Below are 21,209 nucleotides of genomic sequence, written 5' to 3' on the forward strand. Positions count from 1 at the left end.
CCCTCTAAATGTGGTGAACTCTTGTGCCCCCCTCTCTCCTCTGCACGGGCAAGCAAAACCCCATCCCTGAAGGATCTGCCTTCCCCATGCCTGATCACAAACAATGGTTTCTGTATGTGTCTATATACATGCCACATCCTCTTCCGCACCTCCCGTTCACTCGACCCACTGCAACCTGCTTTCAACCCAACTCCCTGAAATAGATGCCATGAGATCATCCACCTCCACACTGCAAATCCGAGGGGCACGCTTCAGTCCTCATTTAACTCTAAGTCGGATCTGAAGCCGCTGACCCTTCCTCCTGTCCTGAGAGAGCCTCCACGCTGGCTGGTAGGACACGACCCTCGCTCATCTGCGTCATCATGTCCTCGCAGTCTCCTGCTCACCTCCCTCCTCCATCTCACCCTGCACACCAGAGTCCTCTGGGCTTGGTCTGTATTTTCCACCACTCCCGTAATTTTTAAATAAAACCTATATTTTGAACCAGCCAAATGAATGTATCCACCCCAAACCTTTCCTTTAAACTCAGCCTCACGTGTTTGGTGTCATTTCAGATTTTGTTCTAACACGTTACTATGGTCTTCCCTCCTGTCCCATCTTTTATCATATCATTTTCTGTCTGATTGCAGACACAATGGGGTCCTTTCAATTTCTAAAAAGGATGCTAAGTCCTTTTTTTACATTTTTATTTACTGATTTTAGTGAAAGGAGAGAGAGAGAGAGAGACAGAGAGACATCGATCTGTTCCTGTATGTGCGGACCGGGGATCCAACCAGTAACTTCTGGGCTTCTAGACAACGCTCTAACCAACGGAACTCTCCAGCTGGGGCTAAGGTCTTTTCAGTCTCAAGGATGCTACCACACTGTTCTCCAGACCCAGAGGTTCTGCCTACTCATCTAGCCAATTTTTTGCGGGGCTGACTTCTGATCCTACAGGCGACATTCTGTGATCACCTACCCCCACACCCCAATTCCCAATTATTCTGCAATAAAGAATCTTTGATAGCACTAACAGTTTGTGACTTTTTCATGTTTCCTATTTAATGGCTTATTGTGTGTCTAGACTGTGAGCTCTATGAGTACAACAATCCCAGGAGAGCTATGGTTCAACGTTCTGTTCCCTAAGCTTAGTAGTACTTATAATTTATAGAATGAATACATGAGTGAATAAAACACCTGTAAGCTAACACACTCATCTGCATAAACTGAAGGCTAAACAACTAGCTTTTCTTTTCAGCAGAGCCTACAAATGAAATGCAAACAATAATATTTGGGACAGTTGCCCGCTGCTCAGTGCCGAAGATTTCAGCGGATGCAATACTCAAATTTATCACCAGTACAAACTCCTTCCACACAGCACTGCCAGAAAACTCCTTAAGTCAATTGTTGAGACTAAATGCCAAAAAGTTATAAATTTTCATTTGCTTAAATACAGTATTTATAGTAGAAATTTCCCCAACTTTGGTTGTTCCACTTATTTATGCACTCATTGGTTGATTCTTATATGTGCCCTGACCAAGGATCAAACCTGCAACCACGGCATATTGGGATGATGCTATCTACTAAACCACCTGGCTAGGGCTCCCCAACTTTTTATACTGGTTCTTACAAATATTTCAACTTTTTGTAATTATTCAGGGTCATAATCCCAACTCTGTTTCACTATCCTTTCCTAAGTGTTCCTCAGGGATGAGCTGCACAGGGACAGCTTGGGGACAGTTTGGGGACAGGAATGCCTGCCGTGTCACTGCACTTGCCGCTCTGCATGCACAGCGCCACCCCACCCCCCACCCTCCCCGGGACTCAGTGTTGAGTGATTCAGGAGAGAGGGAGGTGGCGTGAATCTGCAGTGCCTGCTACAGGAACAGCAGTGCGGAGTGGCGGCCCAAATGCTACAGATCGGCCACACTCACCGTGCTCTTAAATCACACCCAAGACTGCTCTAACTTTACATACATTTCACTGTAACTTCCTTTCTGTTGCTATTTCTCAGCAAGTTCAGTGCATCTGTCTCTAGCAACATTCTGGCTTGTAGTCTGCGTCAAGCTAAGAAAATAGCTTATTGAAAGCTGCATGAAATCTATTTCTGATGGAAGTTAACATAGTACAAGGGTCCTCTTCTATGAAAAAGCATTTGGGCTCCATGACAGGCCTGGTCATGTATTCCCAGGCCTCTCGTGACTCCTTCTGGGCCAGGACAGTCCGCACTGGCTGGTGAAGATTACTGCAAGTCTTAGCATGACATAAGCGCGGGGTTCTTTTTTCAAAAGCTAAAAAAAAGTTCAGTGCATTACAGAAGATTTTACAAAAACTAACAAGGAGAAGGTGCACGCTGAATTACCAATCTGTCACAGAGAAACTTACTTTGCTGGTCTTCGTTTCCTCCAACATTAACGTTAACTCCTCAGTGAGCCTGTTCTTCTCCTCACTGAGCCTGTTCTTCTCCTCAGTGAGCCTGTTCTTCTCTCCAGTGAGCCTGTTCTTCTCCTCAGTGAGCCTGTTGTTCTCCTCAGAGAGCCTGTTCTTCTCCTCAGTGAGCCTGTTCTTCTCCTCAGTGAGCCTGTTCTTCTCCCCGGTGAGCCTGTTCTTCTCCTCGGTGAGCCTGTTCTTCTCCTCGGTGAGCCTGTTCTTCTCCCCAGTGAGCCTGTTCTTCTCCTCAGTGAGCCTGTTCTTCTCCTCAGTGAGCCTGTTCTTCTCTCCAGTGAGCCTGTTCTTCTCCTCAGTGAGCCTGTTCTCCTCCTCAGTGAGCCTGTTGTTCTCCTCAGAGAGCCTGTTCTTCTCCTCAGTGAGCCTGTTCTTCTCTTCAGTGAGCCTGTTGTTCTCCTCAGTGAGCCTGTTCTTCTCCTCAGTGAGCCTGTTCTTCTCCTCAGTGAGCCTGTTCTTCTCCTCAGTGAGCCTGTTCTTCTCTCCAGTGAGCCTGTTCTTCTCCTCAGTGAGCCTGTTCTCCTCCTCAGTGAGCCTGTTGTTCTCCTCAGAGAGCCTGTTCTTCTCCTCAGTGAGCCTGTTCTTCTCTTCAGTGAGCCTGTTGTTCTCCTCAGTGAGCCTGTTCTTCTCCTCAGTGAGCCTGTTCTTCTTCTCAGTGAACCTGTTCTTCTCCTCAGTGAGCCTGTTCTTCTCCCCAGTGAATTCTTCCTTCAGCTCTGTCATCTTCTGGATCATCTCGTGCACTTGACTCTGCAGCTCGGCTTCCTTAGAAGTCATTGCATTTACCTGAAATTTAATTGGCCATTAGAATCTGCTTCTGGTTGTCTGTTTTGATCAAATTAATCCTCTGATACAACATGTTCATGACATCATTTCAGGCTTCAATAAGAAAATACATCCCAGCTAATCCTCCCCTTCCTAATCCACTCAACTAATATGCTCAAATCCTGCTGGTGAGCTTACCTTTTCTTCTGAACCAAGATTTCATAAAAGACAGCGATAAGGATAGGAATGACAAGGAAAGATAATATTACTATTAAAATCCTTCGTAAAGATGTTAATTTGAATTAAACTTAAACATCAGAGACTACTGAATGAGACAGCGTCTTAGATTTTCATCATTTCTTGGACCTCTCACACTAATCCTCCAATGCCAAACTAAGCTGCAAACAGCGTGGCTGTGATTAGTTACAGCCAGCTAGAGCTCTGTTGTTTGCATGTGCTCCTTGATGTTAAAACAGCATGGTAGTTTTTTAATCATCTCCACCAGAACCACCACCTCTTGCAAGCCATCCAAACACTTGAAATTCTTGGAAAATAGTTACGATAAATTGCATACCCTTTCTCCTTTAATATTTGTCCAGTAAAAATGTGATTGAAAGGAATCCCTCTCTGAGATCAGTAAGCAAGCATAAGGGCAAAAACTTAATTTTTCATTAATAAGTGTGCCTTTTGATGGCAGAATCTTCCCTTAAGCATCAGCTAACGAAACAGGAGATTACACGAGAAGTCACAAGAGAGGGGATGGAAAGCAGAGATCCCAGCAAAGACCCTGGAAGCCGCAAGGGTTCTATTGATGACAATTATATCATCTTTAATAGTTCTTTCTCCTAAAGGCAATAAAGGCAAGGCAGGCACAAAGGGGATCCCTTCTGATCCTAACCAGTACCTGTTATACTCTCGATAGCAGTGGTTCTCACTTGGGTACAGGGAGCCCATTATTCTGACGCCTTGTGGGAACAGGAAGTATAATTAGAACCAGGAACTGTGTGCACAACCTACAGCTTCCCCAAGTCCTGGTACCATATTGAAACCCTGGGCCAATCCATAAGAGTCCCATGCAAATGTATGCCCACGCAGAGTCACTATTGCTGGAGCCAAGTCAATGTCCTCCAAGTTCAAGACCCCATGAACTTCAAAACTTCAAGCCTTTATACCAAGTCTGGTCCAATACTACAAACACAGTCCAGAGGGAAATACCACTCCCCTAAGGGTTTCCCTCCCTCACAGTTAACACAGCAAATGTAGATAGAGCCACTTACTTGTTCAACAAAGGATACTTTTTCCATTTTTGTCACCTCCAGCTCTTTCTCCAGGTCCATGTAAGAACGCTGCAGCGCCACGAAGGTGTCCTGCAGGGAGTCGTTTTTGGACTGCAGTCTTTGGATCTTCTGCTCCAACTCCACCATCAGATTCTCCAGGTCTGCCTTTTGCTTCTTCCAAACTTGCTGCTCTCCTTCCACCTGGGACAGTTTAGTGAGGAGCTCCTCTTGGTCTTGGATTTGAGTTTTTAGTCCGTTGATTTCTTCCTCTTTCTTCTCGAGTTTCTGTTTGCCATCTTCTACCTCTTGAATGAGGCTATTCACAGAAGACTGCAAAATAATGTGATTACTTTTGGCCTCGTCCAGGCCTTGCAGCAACTGAGACTTCTCATGTTCAAGATGACCTACTTGATCACTCAGGTCCTGTTCCCTGGCCTTCCAGGTCTCCTTGTCATCACACAAGGCTGCCACCTTCTCCTTTAGATCATTTAATTGTGTCTGAAGCCTCTCCTCAGCGATCTTAGAGTCTTTCTTCAGCTGAACATTTTCCTCTTCTTTCTCTCGCAACAGATTTTCAAGTGAAGATTTTGATATTTCCAATTCAGATACTCGCCCTTGCTCTTTTTGTAATTCCTCTGTCAGACTTTCTTTTTCTGACCTGATATTGACAAGAGCTAACTCCAGGTCTCTCAGATTTGGGGCCATCCTCTCTATCTGGGCTTGTAGGGTCTCAACCTCTGCTTTGGAGCTCCCTGCCTCCAGAACCACGTGCTCGTGGATTTTTCTTGACATTTCTAGTTCTCTTTCCAGGTCCTCGACTCTCTCCTTAAGCAAATCTGCGTGGTGCTCGCTATCCTGCAGTGTTTCTAAGACATGGAGGTGCTTCTTTTCATCAGCTTCTAGGTGGGCTTTCAGCTTTTCAATGCTGTTTCTCAGCAGGTGAACTCCCTGCACTGAGGAGCCCAGGCTCTGTGCTGTGACCTCCCCGGTCTCTTGGTCACCACACAAGGCTGCCACCTGCTTGGTCAGCTCTTCCCATTCTGCCTGAAGCATTTCCACTGTGGCCTTAAATTCTTCTTTCACCTGTATTTTTTCTTGTTCCTTTTCCTCTACTAGGTTTTTAAATGAAGAGAGTAATGTGTCCAATTCAGACACCTGACCTTGTTTTTCCTGCAGCTGCTGGGTCAGATTTTCTTTTTCGGACTTGACAGCCACAAGGTCTAATTCTAAGGCTTCCAGTCGTCCGCTGGTCAATTCTATTTGTGATTTGAGGGTCTCGATCTCTGCTTTGGCATTCTCAGCATCAAGGATCACCGCCTCTTGGTTTTCCTCCGCCATCTGCAATTCCCTTTCAAGATTCTCAACTCTGTCTTGAAGCGAATCATTCCTGCGCTCGCTGTCTTTCAGTTTCTCTAAGGCATGGAGCTGCTTCTGTTCGTCGGCCTCAATGCGGACCCTCAGTTTCTCAATGCCAGTCCTCAGCTGACGCACCTCGTCCTGCGTTGAGTTCAGCCTCACGACGACCTCACCCTTCTCCATGACCGCAGCCTCCAGGGCCTTGGTGACCGTCAGCTTCTCCTGTTCCATTTCACGTAGTTGGTTCTGCATGCTTTCGGATTCCCTTACAAGAGATTCCTTCTCGTGATTCAACTGTCCGATTTGGTTTTCCAGCTCGTGTTTTACCAAAGACAGCGCCTGTGAGTCCTTTTCTGAACTCTGCAGCTGCTCTAGGAGGCGGGCTTTATCCTCGACCAGCCCGCTGACATCGGCGGACAAGGTCTGAAGTTGCTGCGTTTTGTCCTTGATCTCAGCTTCCACCGCGTCAATGTGGTGGAGACACTCCGCTTGGCGGGATTCCAGCTCTTGTATTCTCTCCTTCATCTTCTCGGACACCAGGCCCAGGTCTTTGTTTTCTTTTGACAAAGTAGCTAAGTCTCCATGAAGTCGGTTTCTCTCACTTGTGACCCCAGAGAGTTCTTCCTCAAGACAGCATATAACACGCTGCTTGTTTTCATTGTCATTTTCTAAATGGAGCTTGTCTGTCCGCACTGCCTGGAGGTCAGCTTCCACGGCACGGACATGCTGCTCAAGGTGACCTTTCTCAGACTTGGTCCTCTCCAGCTCCCCTTCCACATCATGGAACCTCTCTCTCCAGCTATCATTGACCTTGGCTACGTCACCTTCAGCAACTTCATTTGACAATGTAGCTGTGCCTGCTTCTAAACTAGAGTTGAGGCATTCTGGACCTTCTACTCTCTGGCAGAACTCCGGGTTATCACAAGAAAAGGATTTCAACTTTTCCATTAGATCGAATTTTTCCTTCTTAAGTTCCTCAACTGTTTCCCCCAATTCTCTGCACGTTTCAATCTTGGTAGTTAGCTGTACCTGCTGTAAATTGAGTTTTAAGTCTAACTCTTTTATTTCACTTCGCAAAATTTCAACATTTTGGTCACGTTCCTCTACGGCATGAAGTAATCGCAGATTCTCACGTGATGTCTCTTTTACCTGCTGCTGGAGATTCTGAATGGTTACCTGAGTCTCTGGGAAACCCACTGGTACCGGAGCATCAGGGCCAGAAAGTGACAATCCAGAAATGTCTTCTGAGAAGTCCTGGGTTTTGTCCTCCACTAGGGACTCAAAACGGGTCTCTGGGGACTGCTCCTGAGAACGTTCTCCTGCCGGCATAGCTGCCCCTGTCTTCGAGACTTTCTCCATCTCCAGACTGAGGTCCTGCTGGCCACCTTTGTCACAGACTGGATGAATGTCTTGCTTTGGTGTTCTCTCTTCAGCTGCTGAAGTACATTCTTCTGATTCACTTGAGTCACAGCTATTGTTTCCAACGAGAATAGCCTGCAGTTGTAATATACAATGAGAATGCATTTTACTTTTCAGGAAGAATTATAATAGAACAGGCTTAATTATTACTTTATAGAAACTGGCTTTTTGCCTCTGCTAAATATAATACATCTCTTCAAATGACATATTTCCTACCACATTCTCGGCCTGCCATCCACATAGTCAACACAGCTAAACAAACATTCAGTAAGTGTTCCCTTTGGGCAAGGCACTGCCTAAGGTATTTATCACAATGACAATTCCTCCAGTTATTTGATCATATTGTTTTTATTGCTAGCAGCAGTCCAGGTAGCCTAAATTTAACATTTCCCTTTGTGATGATCAAACAAGAGGCTAGCCAATTCCACATAAAATGCTCAATTTCCATCATCAGCATTTCTGATATTCTTCAATGAGAACACAGTAAGGTTTCATGACCAAATTGCCAGCCCAAGGCCTTAAGCACAGAGCCTATACTTACTATCTATATTCTTAGATAAATCACATGTGCACGTCACCTTCTTCTCATCTATAAAATGTGGATCAGCTGCTGTGACTGCTCCTGCCACCTCTTCGCCACCTGCCCTTTCTATCTTAGAGACAGACAGAGGGATCGAAGGGAGAGTCTAAAACTGTACAGCCTTACTAGTTTAGCTGGTAGACAAGGAGGACAAAGTTGTAAGTAACTAAGCAATTTCATATTTAAGAAAAGAAAGAAATGTCTTTTAAAATGACTGGTACCAAATCAGATTTGCATCAGAGCAAACTGTTAGAAAATAATTCGGTAATGTGTAATGAAGTCATGTTAGTTTCATTTCTGAAACTATAATACTGAAAATAGTCTGAAAAGCTTTTTGCAGTGGTGATATAGCCAATGAGGTTTATCTGAGGCGTGATTATTGCTAATTGGAAAAAAAATAGCCTGAAGGGATAAGAGACATGAAAATTCCTATCACATTACCATCTCTAAGCTCTAATTTAATATGTAAGTGTGCTTTATTAACACACAAAGAATAAAAACATACAACATACACATCCTAAAGACAACGTTCTGACTCCATAATGTAATTTTCTCCAGGAGACTTTAAAAACTCATCTTTAATAATTTCCTATATAATGGTGTTTAAATGTAATCACTGTAGAAATTTAGCTTCCCAAAAAAGGTTTACTCGGGTTCCAAAAGTTCCGGTTTGCTTTAAAAAAAAAAAAAAAAAAAAGATTTTGGAATTTTATTTTTTCTTGAGAGAGACAGACAGGAAGGGAGAGAGATGACAAACACCAACTTGTAATTGCATCACTTTAGTTGTTCATAGATTGCTTCTCATATGTGCCTTGACTGGGAGGCTCCAGCTGAGCCAGTGACCCTGGGCTCAAGCCAGCAACCTTGGGATCATGTTGATGATACCGCACTTCCAGCTGGTGACCCCATGCTCAAGCTGGTGAGCAGGTTCTCAAGCCTGATGAGGCCGTGCTGAAGCCGGCGACCTTGGGGTTTTGAACCTGGGACTTCAGTGTCCCAGGTCAATGCTCTACCCCATTGTGCCACCACCAGTCAGGCAGGATTTTATTTTTATGCCCTTGAACCCTAAAAATATTTTAAGTTACAGTCAATGTTGATTTCAATTCAACAAACATTTACTGAGTGTCTACTGCACATGTAATTAGAGAAACGACATGTAAATCCATGTACTTACATCTTCAAGGTCGGCGCCAAGCAAAGACCTGGTACTTAAGTCCAGCCCCTGGAGCTGGAGTCGCGCTACTTCGAGCTCTAGTGACAGGTGTTCTGTCTGCTTCTTTTCTGCCGCCAACTTGGACTCCATCTCCACTGTCACGCTTGCCAGCTTCTGTTGCCACTGTTCATTTTCTGACAAATGCTGCTTCCTAAGGCAGTCCAGCTCTTTCCTCTCAGAATTTAATAACTGTTGGAGCTCTTCAATTTCCTGGTTTTTCATGACCTCTTGACTTTCGATTTTCTCTTCTAGCTTCTTGAGGGACTGCATGTACATCTGACAGAGGACCTCAAGTTCTTCAGTACTCTTCCCTGGGGTTGGGGCTTTCTTGGACAGATCCTCTTCCTCCAGCCTGCTGCAAGACACCTCCTCTAAGTTAGACTGGTTTGCAGAAACATTTCCTTCTAAACTATTCAAAAGGGATGTTTCTCCTGTCTGTTCAAAAAGATCTTTGTAAAATGACAATTCTCCCAGACTTGTAAGACTAGGGCTGTCAGCCAAACAAGAGAATGACAGTGACAGTGAATGCTCCTCCCCGGGTTCTACCTTCCCAACCTTTACCAAGTCACCTTGCGAGTGTCTCAGACTCAATGACAAGACCAAATTTTCGGTCTTCAACGTGTCAACATAGGACTGCAGCTGTGACATCTTAGAGCTCATCTGCCTATGCTGATCGTGTAGAATTTTGTGCTCGCTCTGTAAGGATGAGAATTTCTCCTGCAATTCAGCAAAGTGCGTTTGAACTTCTTTGTTCGACAGTATCAAGTGCTCATAGAAGTTATCGTCACAGGAAGTGTTCCAGGACACGGAGGTCTCTGCGCTCTGTTGTTCGCCACACTCACCTTCTGGCATGTCTTCCACTAACTCATCCTGGCAACGACCATGTTCATCATTTAATATTTTAACTTCACTGACGAGTTTCTCAATGTCTTCTGCTATTTTACTAGTTGCTGAGACACATTCTGATCTTGAGTCATTCAGCTCGGACAGTAATTCAAACTTTTCAGCACGCAGCGTTTCACACATTGCCTCTAGCTCGTTCAGCTTGTTCATAGCCGTCTGCAGAGAGCACTGCAGCTGCACATTGTCGTTCTGACTGGCTGGCAACTCCTGAAGCACTGACATATACTTCTCCTCCGTATCTACTTCACAGTCTGGAGGGCCACTCATTTCTTGCGATTGAGTGTCTTGCAGCAAATTTCCAGATTCTGATTCTCTTTTGATTGTCTGTAACTCCTGCTGTAGGCACTCCTTCTCCTTCTCACTTTCCTCAAGTTTCAATGCCATATTTCTTATCTTAGCTTCTAACTGTGCCAACTGTGCATCACAACTGTCTGGAGAACTATCTTTAACTTCAAGCTCCATTGGAAGTTGAATGAGACATTTGTTGATCTCACTGGCTCTTTCTGTCACAGAGTCTCTAACTGGGCCCACTTCTACATGTTGATGCTCAGGTTTTGTCTCCATTAACTTCACCAGCTGCTCATTCTCTTGTAGTAAGGCAGTCACTTCCTTCTGCATTTTGCCGTGTTCTTCCTTTAAAGTCATGATTTCTTGCTTTAAACCATTAGCCTCTTTCTGGTGATTGTTTTCCATCTCTATGATCTCAGCTCTCAGATCTTGCTGTAATGACCCCAACTCTTGTACTAGATTCTGGTTTCTTTCTTCAACTAAAGCTAATTTTTTTATCAATGTTTCGTGTTCCTTTGCAAATGTTTCCTTGAGCTGTTCCAACTCATTTTTTCTCTTTTCACAAACACTAGCGCATTCATTCAGCGTGCATTCTAATTTGGAGTTCATTTCTTGCATTGCTTTGTACTTCTCACTAATATCCTCCAGTGCACTTCCTGTCTCTTCACATCTTTGTAGTAAAGTAAGTCTTTCTTTCTCGTACTGATTAGATAACTCTGAAATACTTTTCTCCCTTTCAACTATACACTGCGAAAAACTCTCACTTTTTTGGAGTAAGTCCATTTTCTCTTGATTTAAGGTTGCATTAAGTTCCTTGAGAATCCCATTCTCTTGGGTCAGCTCTTCAATTTCTTTTTTATTTAGAGAAAGGATGGAACTCGTTTCCTTTTTCTCTGAACTCAGAGTTTCAGACAAAAGTTGGAGCTCCTTTAGAGAGTCTTGAAGTAAATGGTTGCTCTTTTTTAATTCTTGAATCTCTGCTTGCTCACTCTCTAATCTTTCATTCAAAAGTAGCAACTCCCTGTCCTTGTTCTCCAGGGCAGCTAAAGTTTCGGTAACAACATTCTGGTGCATGGAAGTGTCTTCCTGTAACCTGCTAATGCGTTGACTTGTTTCAGCCACAAAACTCTGGTGCATCTGTTCTGCTCTGATGAGGTTTTCTTCTATTTCTCCTCGGACTTGCACCAAATCTTCACACTGCTTTTGCAGGTCTGAGTTCATCTGCTTTTGAGACTCTAGTGAAAACTCGAGAGAAATGACTCTATTTTTTAAGACAGCTGAATTTTCTGGACTTTGATCTGCATCAACATGGCTGTTGCTCCTTTCTGAAGGCATGCTTCCTTGCTCTCCAAGTATGTTTACAAAGGAATCATTCCCTACAGATTGCTGCTCAGAAGCCAAAAGACTTCTGTGATGAGGCTCATTTGTTACCAAAGAATCACTGGTCTTTAGCAGATCCCTGAGGCTTTCACACTCAAAGTGCAACTCTTGGTAACGCTGGTCTTTGTCTGTTATTTCACTTGACAGTAACTGAAGCTTGTGCTTTAGATCTTCAACCTGCTCGGTCAGCTCAGAAACTTTCAGACACATATTTTCCATTTCCTTCTTATGTTTCTGATCCGAGAACTCAGCTTTCTGCTGCAGTTCTGTGTAAGCTTGTTTCTGCGTCTCTACCTCCACAGTCCTGCTATCAATCACATTGTGAAGGTTTCTCACCTCGACGTTTAGGTTTTCTCTTTCCCTCTCCAGTGCACTTACTCTCTCGTTGTATTCATTGCTTTTTATTTGTTGTGTCTTGAGACAAGTTTCCAGCTGATCAATTTTGCCCTGCAAGCTTTCCTTGTCTGATTTCATCTGCTTTACAAGTTGTTCATTTTCACTTTTCCAATGAGAAAACCGAGTTTTCTCTTCTTTTAGTTCTTCAAATTCTTTCTTCTTTAACTCCAAAGCACTCAATAAAGCTTCAGACTCCCTTTCTGTTTTGCTTAACTTTTCGCTCAGTTGTTCAATGTGATGCTCCCTTTGCTTCAAAAGGTCTTGGGAGCAATCACGTTGCTTTTCCAGATCAGCCAAGGCAAGCTTCAGTTTCTCCAATGTCAAGGAATTCTCTTGCTGATTTATTTTTTCTTGAAGATCTCTTAAAGTGGTTTCCTGTGAAGTATTCTTAGCTATTAAAAGTAAAAAATAAAAAACAATGTCAATGTTTCTAATATTTATTTTACAAGAATTCTAAAATGAAAAACAAAATATTCAAACTAACAAATTCTCAGCCCTGGCATTGTCGCTGGGTACCTCCTGCAGAGTAGATCCCTGAGCATCATCTAAGCTATGTAACGACAGTGAGAAACATGGTCCTTTTCGGGATGCTAATATATTTGTTCATCTTTTTTCTAAGGAGCTTAATTAATAAAATGTTGTTGTCTAATATACCAAGAGATTATTGTCCTAAGCACTTGAAACTTGCCTTTCTTCTTTTTCTTTGTGTTTATGTATATGTGTACAGAATACCTGTTTTATTGCATTTCACAGATGCTGCATGTTTTACAAACTAAAGGCAAGAGCCCCACCAGCAAAAAGATCACAACTCGCTTTATTATGATACTCGCTTCATTGCAAGTATGAAATACTTATCAAAGAGAGAAAACTGTGACAAAAGCAGCACTGAAATAGAAATAGCCACCTCACCGTGGAGTAATTCTGATTTCCTAAAATATAAGTAACTATGCCACCATTTTAACCAAAATCTACAGGATTAAGGACAAAAGAATCCTCTATATCAGTAACTCTCAAGGCCTATATAGGAGTGTCATTGAGAAGCAATGTCACCCACATCCCAGCCCTCATAGTAATGGTGCTGTCTACAAATCCAAGAATCATCCAGAGGCTTTTTCAAACTCCACTGCCACCTGTTTTCTCCAACCACACACGTGCACCCACGGGTCCCCCTCACTTTCATTCACAGCGATGGGAAGGCTTCATGTTCCCCAACTACTGGGGGAGAACCTAAGTTGAGAATCTCAACAGTAGATGATAAAGGTGGCACGTGTTCTAAATGCAGATGTTACAGTAAGTGTAAAACTGCTCCTATTGTTAACCTGCTGATCTCAGTTTACCTACTGAGTGGTAGCTTTTGGTAGGCCGCAAGGGCTATCAATCATCTCTGCTCATGAGGACCTGAGACAACAACCCTGGTGTCCAACACTGAAAAACACCCACACCCTTCTGTTTTCTTATAGTTTCCTTTCAAGAAAAGAGTGACACTTCTACCTACTGCTACAGAAAAACCTAAAGCTGACTTGGGGAAATGGGAATTTAAAAAAGAAAAGTCACAGACAAGTGTGACACATAATCCACAGGTCAGGTTAAAAGAAACTCTCAATGTGCTAATGCCCAGGTGAGACAGTAGAGTAAGTAGGAGCCAAATGGTAGACAGATAAACAGGAAACCAATGGTGGATTCATTTGGTGTGTATAGCTTAATTCTGCGGCTCTAAACGAAATAAAATCATTCAGTCAAGTAAGTCATCAAAACTCAATGGTCACTAAGGGCTGGGACAACATGCATTTCATATAGGAATTTTCCATTATAAGGGAAAAAGTAATGAGCGAGGAGATGAGCTGTCTGAATATAACTAGCAAGCACACTTGAGGCAAACAATAGCACTCCAGAGTGACACAGCACTGACAATTTATTTTTGTGTGGAAAATATTTACCCCTCTGGTTTCAAAGTACTGAAAACCTGGCATTTGGGGACTCGATCTGTTCCATTAAAAAATGTCCAACTATCACTCTGAAAACTAAAAAGTAGAAGAGAGAAAACTTTCTCCACACTGACGGTAGACATCTTTCTGGGAAAGCATATGGAAAAAGTTGAAGATGGTAAGGCCACCCACCCTCACGCACGGGAACGTCAGCTTAGAGAAATAGCCCTCCATCCACACCAAGGTGTACTTACCCCGCATTTCCTCTGCAGAGGCCTGGCTCTCGCTCAAACACCGCTTGATCTTCTTCAGTTCCTCCTGCAGGTGGCAGACTTCTCTGGCACTCTGCTCAGACTGACTCTTAAGGAAACTGTTTTCCTTCTTCATTTCCTAAAGCACACATTGACTGGGTTATAATCAAAACAAGCACTGGAGCAAACCTACTTCTGCCTTAGTAGGCGTCCCTAACAGAACTGAATATGTACTTCACCAGGGGAGGAATCACACTTGCCCTTTGAGTTCTTACTCAAGTCTGACATTCTTACTTAAACCAAATGATTTTATGAATCAAAGTTAAAACAAAAGCACAAAACCCAAATCTGATCATTGTTTTCCTTCAAGAAATGTTTCTTTGAACTTTCTGATTGTCCCTAAGCTTGTTAAAGAGTTAGCTTATAGGAAAATCCTATTAAAAAGACCCTCAAGGACACATGCTCCTGTCACACCTGAGTGATCAACTGTATCTTCATAAAGCTCTGGTGAGCTAAGGAACGAAAAAAATTCACATGACAAATGTTTGCTTTAAACTGTAAAACCATCTCAAGGGTCACTGTTATGGGGATGTCTCTATAAGTAAATTATCTTTCATAAGTGTGTACCAAAAAAATCAACAAGCTATATGCTGAAACGGGCTTTATAAAAGATGTAAATATAAGTAAGACAAGTACCCACATGACAGGTAACCCTCAACAGGGGAAGACGTGATGCCAATCACTTAATACACACTGGGATGTACTAACTACTGACGAGAGATGGGGTGGGCTGTGGGAAATCGGGCACAGAAGGAAGAATTTTTCCCAGACAGAAGAATCCAAGCTTCACAGTGAAAACAGATTCTCGGGGCGCCTGATGACATAAAGCATCCATGCACCTAAGTACACACAAAGTAGCAGAGACGCACTGTAGCCCCACTGTACTATCTAGGGAGACATGTCTATTTTTTAAATATTAAAACCAAGCCATATTTAAGGTGCTATTGCTTATTAACCACATAAGGCACACAATATCATAAATTCTCTATTCCCTCAACCTGTTTTCCAACTTCAATGATGTCATGGCTGATAAGTATCTCAGCTTATGTCCTATGCCACCCTCTGGACTACAGAGAACTGGCATATACTCACAGAACTAAGGGCTTCATACCCTTGGGCGGAAAAATTCGTAAGGATAATTTTAAAAAAACAAACAAATCCAAACACATTTTAAAAATTCCCCTCTGAGAAGTAGGGAAATTTTTGAATCTTAAAGAAACAATTAAGACCCAGCCTCCCAAACCCTGCTGCACCATTAGAAAACAGATGGCCCTGGCAGAGCGGTGCTGGACAGCTGCCTTCAATTATCAGTCTGGTTACCACCAGCAGATGGGGACCAAGGCAGCAAAGCCAAATTCAAGAAGAGGGGAAATCTGGCTAGGAGAAAGTACTTAAAAACTTGCTGGCAGCTGCTGTGTTCGTGTATGTGTGTTCATTTCCTCAAGGTAAGACAGAGCTGGGCCCACTGAACTTAAACTCCTGTCTTTGTCCTAATCCTGCCTCCCTTCCAGGCTGGCAAATTAAGACATCAATCAGAGCTAATGGGCCACTCCAACTGATCTCAAGACTGAGAGAGAGGCTGACACCCATACTCGGTAGTGTTCTAGTCTGCCAAGAATGAACATTAAGGCACAACGATGTTACTGACTTAAAACTAGCATCATTAAACTATATGAACACTATCATTGCCTGTATGTTCATCAAGCTCAAGAGAAATCACCATCAAACGAGATCAGAGATGTGAAAGGAAAAATACTTTAAAGCACTTTAACAAGGGTAATGGGCCATTGTTAATATTTCTTCTCAAAATCTAACAGCAGCCAGATCTGCACGATCAGTGCCCAGATCAGCTGAGTTCAACATAACAGAGTACCTGAAATTTAACCACCTTAGTTGACTGAGCATTTTTACTTTGCAACCTACAGAATACTTTCTTACCCTAAAAATTAATCAAATCAAAAGGCATCTATATCCAGAGGTGAGAAGAAAGCTGAGAAGACCCTCTGGGCAAAGCTGAGTGCACTCCAGAGAGGGAGGGGGACAACTCACACTTCTGTGCCTGTTGGTCTCCACCCACCTCAGTCCATCAACGGAGAGATTTACATGAATAGGAAGTTAAACGGATAGATTAACGTGTCTTTCTCTATTCTGGCATTAGCTCTGTAAATATTTGTTTCTAACAAAGAAATGTTCAGCCAATCCTGGTACCCAGTAGGCTTCTAATGCTACAGCTATGACCAACCCAAGAATTTTAAAAGGCCAGAATTTACAAAATGAACATTTGAAAATGGAGCTGTAGGCTGCCATCCATCAGCAATTTGTTTTCCATGAGGCTACAGCCACTTAAGACTTGATTGGGTAGCCTCATTATCAACAATGCGTTAAGCGTACAAGGATATGTTCTCTCCTAGGCGTCTCTTGCATCTGACATGATTTGAAAAAATTGAGCACCAGTCTGGAAATCTCGACAAAAATCTCTATCACCACAAGCCAGGATTAGAGCTTAGCAAGCTATTCCACCCAGATCAACTTCAGTTTAGGAGCAGCGAGGGAGGCATCCCTTCCTGGGGCTAAACGGTTCTCAGTTACCGTGTGCTATTTCGTGATCCCATCCGTGAATGAAGTTTAATAAGTCTGCTGGGGCAAAGTCTATATCGTGAACAAGGAACGAATGCAAAGGATGTGTTTTTCCCTTCCGCCTCATCATTCTTGCCTGCCAGACCAAGCTACTTAGAGGACCTGGTGTAATAAAGACACCCGTGCTCGGAAACATCCCCAAGCAAGTGCGCCCACCCCCACCCCATCCTGGCTGTCAAATGGTGATACACAATGACCTAACCCCAATGCTACGGAGCTAGCAGCCAATGGTGGATGAGCAGTTTATTTAAACCATCCATTCACTTTGATACTACATGTTAGTGGCCTTGGCTAGGCCACTGAATCACATTTCCACCACTGATAATTTCTCATTGTGAGTGGCGTATTAGTATGCTAAACACAAACAACAAAATTTTCAGTACAACTGTCACATTATTTCAGCATCCAAAACCTATCAGCGTGCTAAACTTGTTGGTACTTACAATTAGATACAGAAAGAGACCCAGAGTGATAGAACAGGCAAAATTTTAAATGTGTAAAATCTCAAATGCACTGTACCCTAGCTCATCACTTCCCATGCCTTTGGGTAACAGCAAACTGGACACACAATTATAAAGACCAAAGCCCTAAGCAGGTGGACTGCAATAATTTCCTGAGTGCTTAGGCGCTGGGCAGCGTTCAATGTAATCATTGATACAGCTTTAAAAAAGGAGGGGTACTATTCGTCCCTATTTGCAGATGAGGAAAGGCAGACTCAGAAAAAGAAGGCACTGTCCCAAGGTCCCCCAGCAGGTAGGTGACAGAAAAGCAATTCGATTCCTGATCTCGCTCATTGTAAAGCCACCAACATTATACCATAGTGTTATACCACCGCTGTAAATGGGTCAGTCACTTTTCTGATCCCCATCCCAATTCAAAATCAAGAGCCAGCTAAAGCCCTGAGTTCTTAATGTCATCTTCAGAAGACACACACATAAATTAAGACAAATACTAAATGAATTCCCGGGCCTCACCCTAGGCACTTGCACACACCTGCCCTCACTGAACACAGATATCAATGAAATATAAGTGTGACAAGGTGGGCACTGAACTCGGTACAGGCAAGTTCACCATGGACAGCTCCACAGCTGGCCCACCAGACCCCGTCGGGACGCTCCAGTCTTCAGGAACACCTGCAAGACAATGCCCAGCCCACCACTGTGCCTTGGCCAAGCAGCCCATTAAAGTGTTTGAACTCTCTTAACCAGACGACTGCTTTTACAAAACGCTTCCACCAGGCAGCCAGCAGAGTCACGGGAGAGTTCCTGGCTGAAAAGGAAGCTCACAGAGGGAAGAGTTTGGTGCCAGTCTGCCTGTGGAAATGTTAGCAGAAGCATCTGTTGGTTGGTCCCCACTGGCCAAAAGGCAAACATTTGTTTTGCTGAAACAAAACACTTCCATTTGAAAATGTTCGCTGATGAAACCATCATCTGAGATGCAGTTTTCTTCCACTCCAGTTGCTGAAACGGCGGCCTCCCGTCTCCAGCCTTGTTACCCCGTAGGCCAGCTGCATTATCCATCACTGCTTTCCTCCTAACAGATGTTCTGACTTTACAACTACGTTACACTCTTCAAAGCTGAGGGATGAATACATTTTGCCTCTCCTCACCAGCATAAATAACTGTTCTTTACAGAGAATTAAAAAAAAAAAAAAAGTCTTTATGGTCTAAAAATGTTACCACAATATATTTAAAGAATAAGTGCAAAATTTCTTTCCCATCTGATGGGGAAGAAACCTCTACTGTTCTGCTGCGCTTCCTTGTAATATTACAATGCTGGCTTATGGTTCAGTTCAAATTGGTGCCGCCCGTTAAGCATCCCTAAGTGGCTCTTAAACCCTTTAAAATAAACTCCAGGCCACTAAATAAATTCAGAGAGAAGCCAAATTAAAGTTAAGTATAGATAAAATCCTATCAACAGAAGCAACGTCGGGGTAGGCCTGTGGGCCCACACCACTGGGAGGATCTCATTAGCACTGCATATATAAAACAGGAATCTACGAAGACAGTGCCAACCACGCTCAACACTAAGGCGAATGCTGACTTAAAAGCCAGAGTAGTGTCATTTACAATTACTTGATGTTTTCATAAGAATGTGAAATCCAGAAACTCTTCATCTGCCATTACTTGTGCTCATTGAAAGCACTGACTTCCCACAAGGTTTTTAATATCTGATGACTCAAGAGCCAACCCTTGGAAAAGGGATTTAAATGACACCACTCATCATCAATTTCGTTTCTTTCTATTTAGAAAATCCCTTTCTTCCTTTCTTTCACCTCCCAAATGGTCTAAAACAATCTTTGAATAAAGAAAAAGAGTGGTATGTGTTCTTAATCCAAGTCATATTTTCATATAATTGCTAGATAAGGATTAGTAATTAGATTGGAAAAGAAAATAAAAAAATTAAAAAAAAAAAACAGAATGTTCTATGCCACAGGTTATACACAAAATACTTTGTCAAATCTACTCTAGCAAATAAAATAGAAATGCCATGGTTGTGGTCGGCTGCTGGGAAGCAGCGTAGAAGCTCCCTGTAACCCCCCACCGCAGCCCGAACAGCGGCTGGGGACAGTCACCTCCGCCCCTCACTCACCTCACTGCTCCTCCGCAGCTCACTCTCCCGGGTCTCACTGGCCTGCAGCGCCTGTTCCGTTCTGCAGAAATTTTGCTTAAACTCATCCAGCTTCTTTTCTAGTTGGTGCTTTACTGATGTGGCCTACAAAGAGGAAATAAGAGCCAAGGTTCTGTTTTCTGTACTTTTTTGATCATTTATTCTTCAATAATGAAACAGTCAGGGAATCGGAGTTGATGGTGTCTATGTTGGCTGAGACTCTCCCTCTGAGAGACGGGGAGGGAGTGACAGCGGAGTCTCACGGGAGTGATCTGACCCAACTGACATGTAAAAAGGCTCACTCTGGCCGCTGGCTGTAAACAGACCAAGGAAAAGTGCCGAACTGGGACAGTTAGGAGGCTACCACAGCAACCCAGGAGGGAGAGGACGTGGTCTTTGACCCGACACAGCACTGGAAATGGTAAAACAGTCACACTCAACATAAAAACAGGCAGGCATAAAGTCCGGTTTATCCTCAGTAGGGTGGTGAGGTCTGCAGCACACGGAGGGGCTGACAGCACTCTATCCTGACACAGAAAACAGCTACAAGAGACATGCCTGATAATAATTTATTGTTAAGCATTTATTCTACATAGACTTTGTGTTTTAACACAAAAAAAGCTTAATATACTATGTATGTATAATGCACACCAATATGCATATGCACACACATATACATAGATATACAGAAATACATGTATATGTGTGGGCATGTAAATAAATAACAGTAGAGTCAGCACAGTTTGGTGGATAACTCTGACATGAGAGAGAAAAGGAGGAGCTAAAGAGTATGGGGCTTTTGGCCTGAGTGATGTAAAGACCAGAATTTATATTTACTGTGATGGAAAGACGAGGGGAGGAGCAAGTTTGAAAAAACAGCAGGAGTTCCACTATTAATGTGTGAAGTGTGAGATGCCTGTTAAGAAATGCGAGTGGAAATGTCAGATACATGCCCACAAATCTCAAGTTCAGAACTTGAGATGTCCAGGCCGGAGACAGAAACGTGGGAACCACCACCATATAGAAGAAATGTAAAACCACAAAACTGGACATTTTTGAAATGCAAGTTCAATTTTAGTATATGTGCTGCCGAAGCGAGCACTGAAATGCAAGTTCAATAAGAAAAGTGACCATAATTTTCAGTGTTTTGACTACTTGAGTAAGGAAAGTGAGGATGGAGCATTTTTCCTTCCAAGTGCCCCAAGTCAGCTGGGGGACAGAAACAACAGGCACAGGAGGAGAGAGTAGGCAGCGCCTACCTTATCCAGGTCGGCCTGCAGGATGTTGTGAGCGCTCTTGGCCTGCTGCAGCTCCTGCGTGAGCTTGGCCTTCACCTGCGTGTACTCTTGGTCCAGGGTCTGGAAGGAGCGCTGCTGACGGGAGAGCTCCTAAGAAGCAAAAGACACATACATCGCGCTGACAGTGGTTCCCGGGTGGCTTGCAGGGTGACACAGACATCCCACAGGAAATGTGCCCGAGTCCGAGACAATGGGCGAGCAGACCGTCCCCTCCATGGTGAACAGTCAGCCTGAGCACTGGTCCTGATGACCAAATCCAGGCCTCTGAGGGCCCGGGAAAGAGTCCGCCGGTTGACCACATGGAAGCTAGCCTGTTTCTACCTCTTCCCCACTCTAAGCAATCATCTCTGTTTGGAACTATCCAGGGGACAAAAGAGAGTAGAGCTGCGTTGCAACCATCACAATTCAGCTGAGAAATCAAACGCAC

At 43.5% G+C, this 21,209-nt stretch overlaps 1 protein-coding gene across 1 annotated transcript in view; it reads right to left on the minus strand.

The window, feature by feature from the left end:
- The window catches only part of CENPF (centromere protein F), a 58,298-nt gene that overhangs the window by 16,915 nt on the left and 20,174 nt on the right, over positions 1–21,209 (minus strand). Inside the window, exons 9-14 of the mRNA XM_066261366.1 lie at positions 20,744–20,872; positions 19,467–19,589; positions 14,181–14,316; positions 8,996–12,393; positions 4,467–7,316; positions 2,365–3,210 (exon numbers count right to left, since the gene is read on the minus strand). Of these exons, the coding sequence (XP_066117463.1) occupies positions 2,365–3,210; positions 4,467–7,316; positions 8,996–12,393; positions 14,181–14,316; positions 19,467–19,589; positions 20,744–20,872 (7,482 nt within the window). The remainder of the gene's footprint in view (positions 1–2,364; positions 3,211–4,466; positions 7,317–8,995; positions 12,394–14,180; positions 14,317–19,466; positions 19,590–20,743; positions 20,873–21,209) is intronic.

The sequence above is a fragment of the Saccopteryx bilineata genome, chromosome 2 (genome assembly GCF_036850765.1).
Source record: "Saccopteryx bilineata isolate mSacBil1 chromosome 2, mSacBil1_pri_phased_curated, whole genome shotgun sequence".
Classification (NCBI taxonomy): domain Eukaryota; kingdom Metazoa; phylum Chordata; class Mammalia; order Chiroptera; family Emballonuridae; genus Saccopteryx; species Saccopteryx bilineata.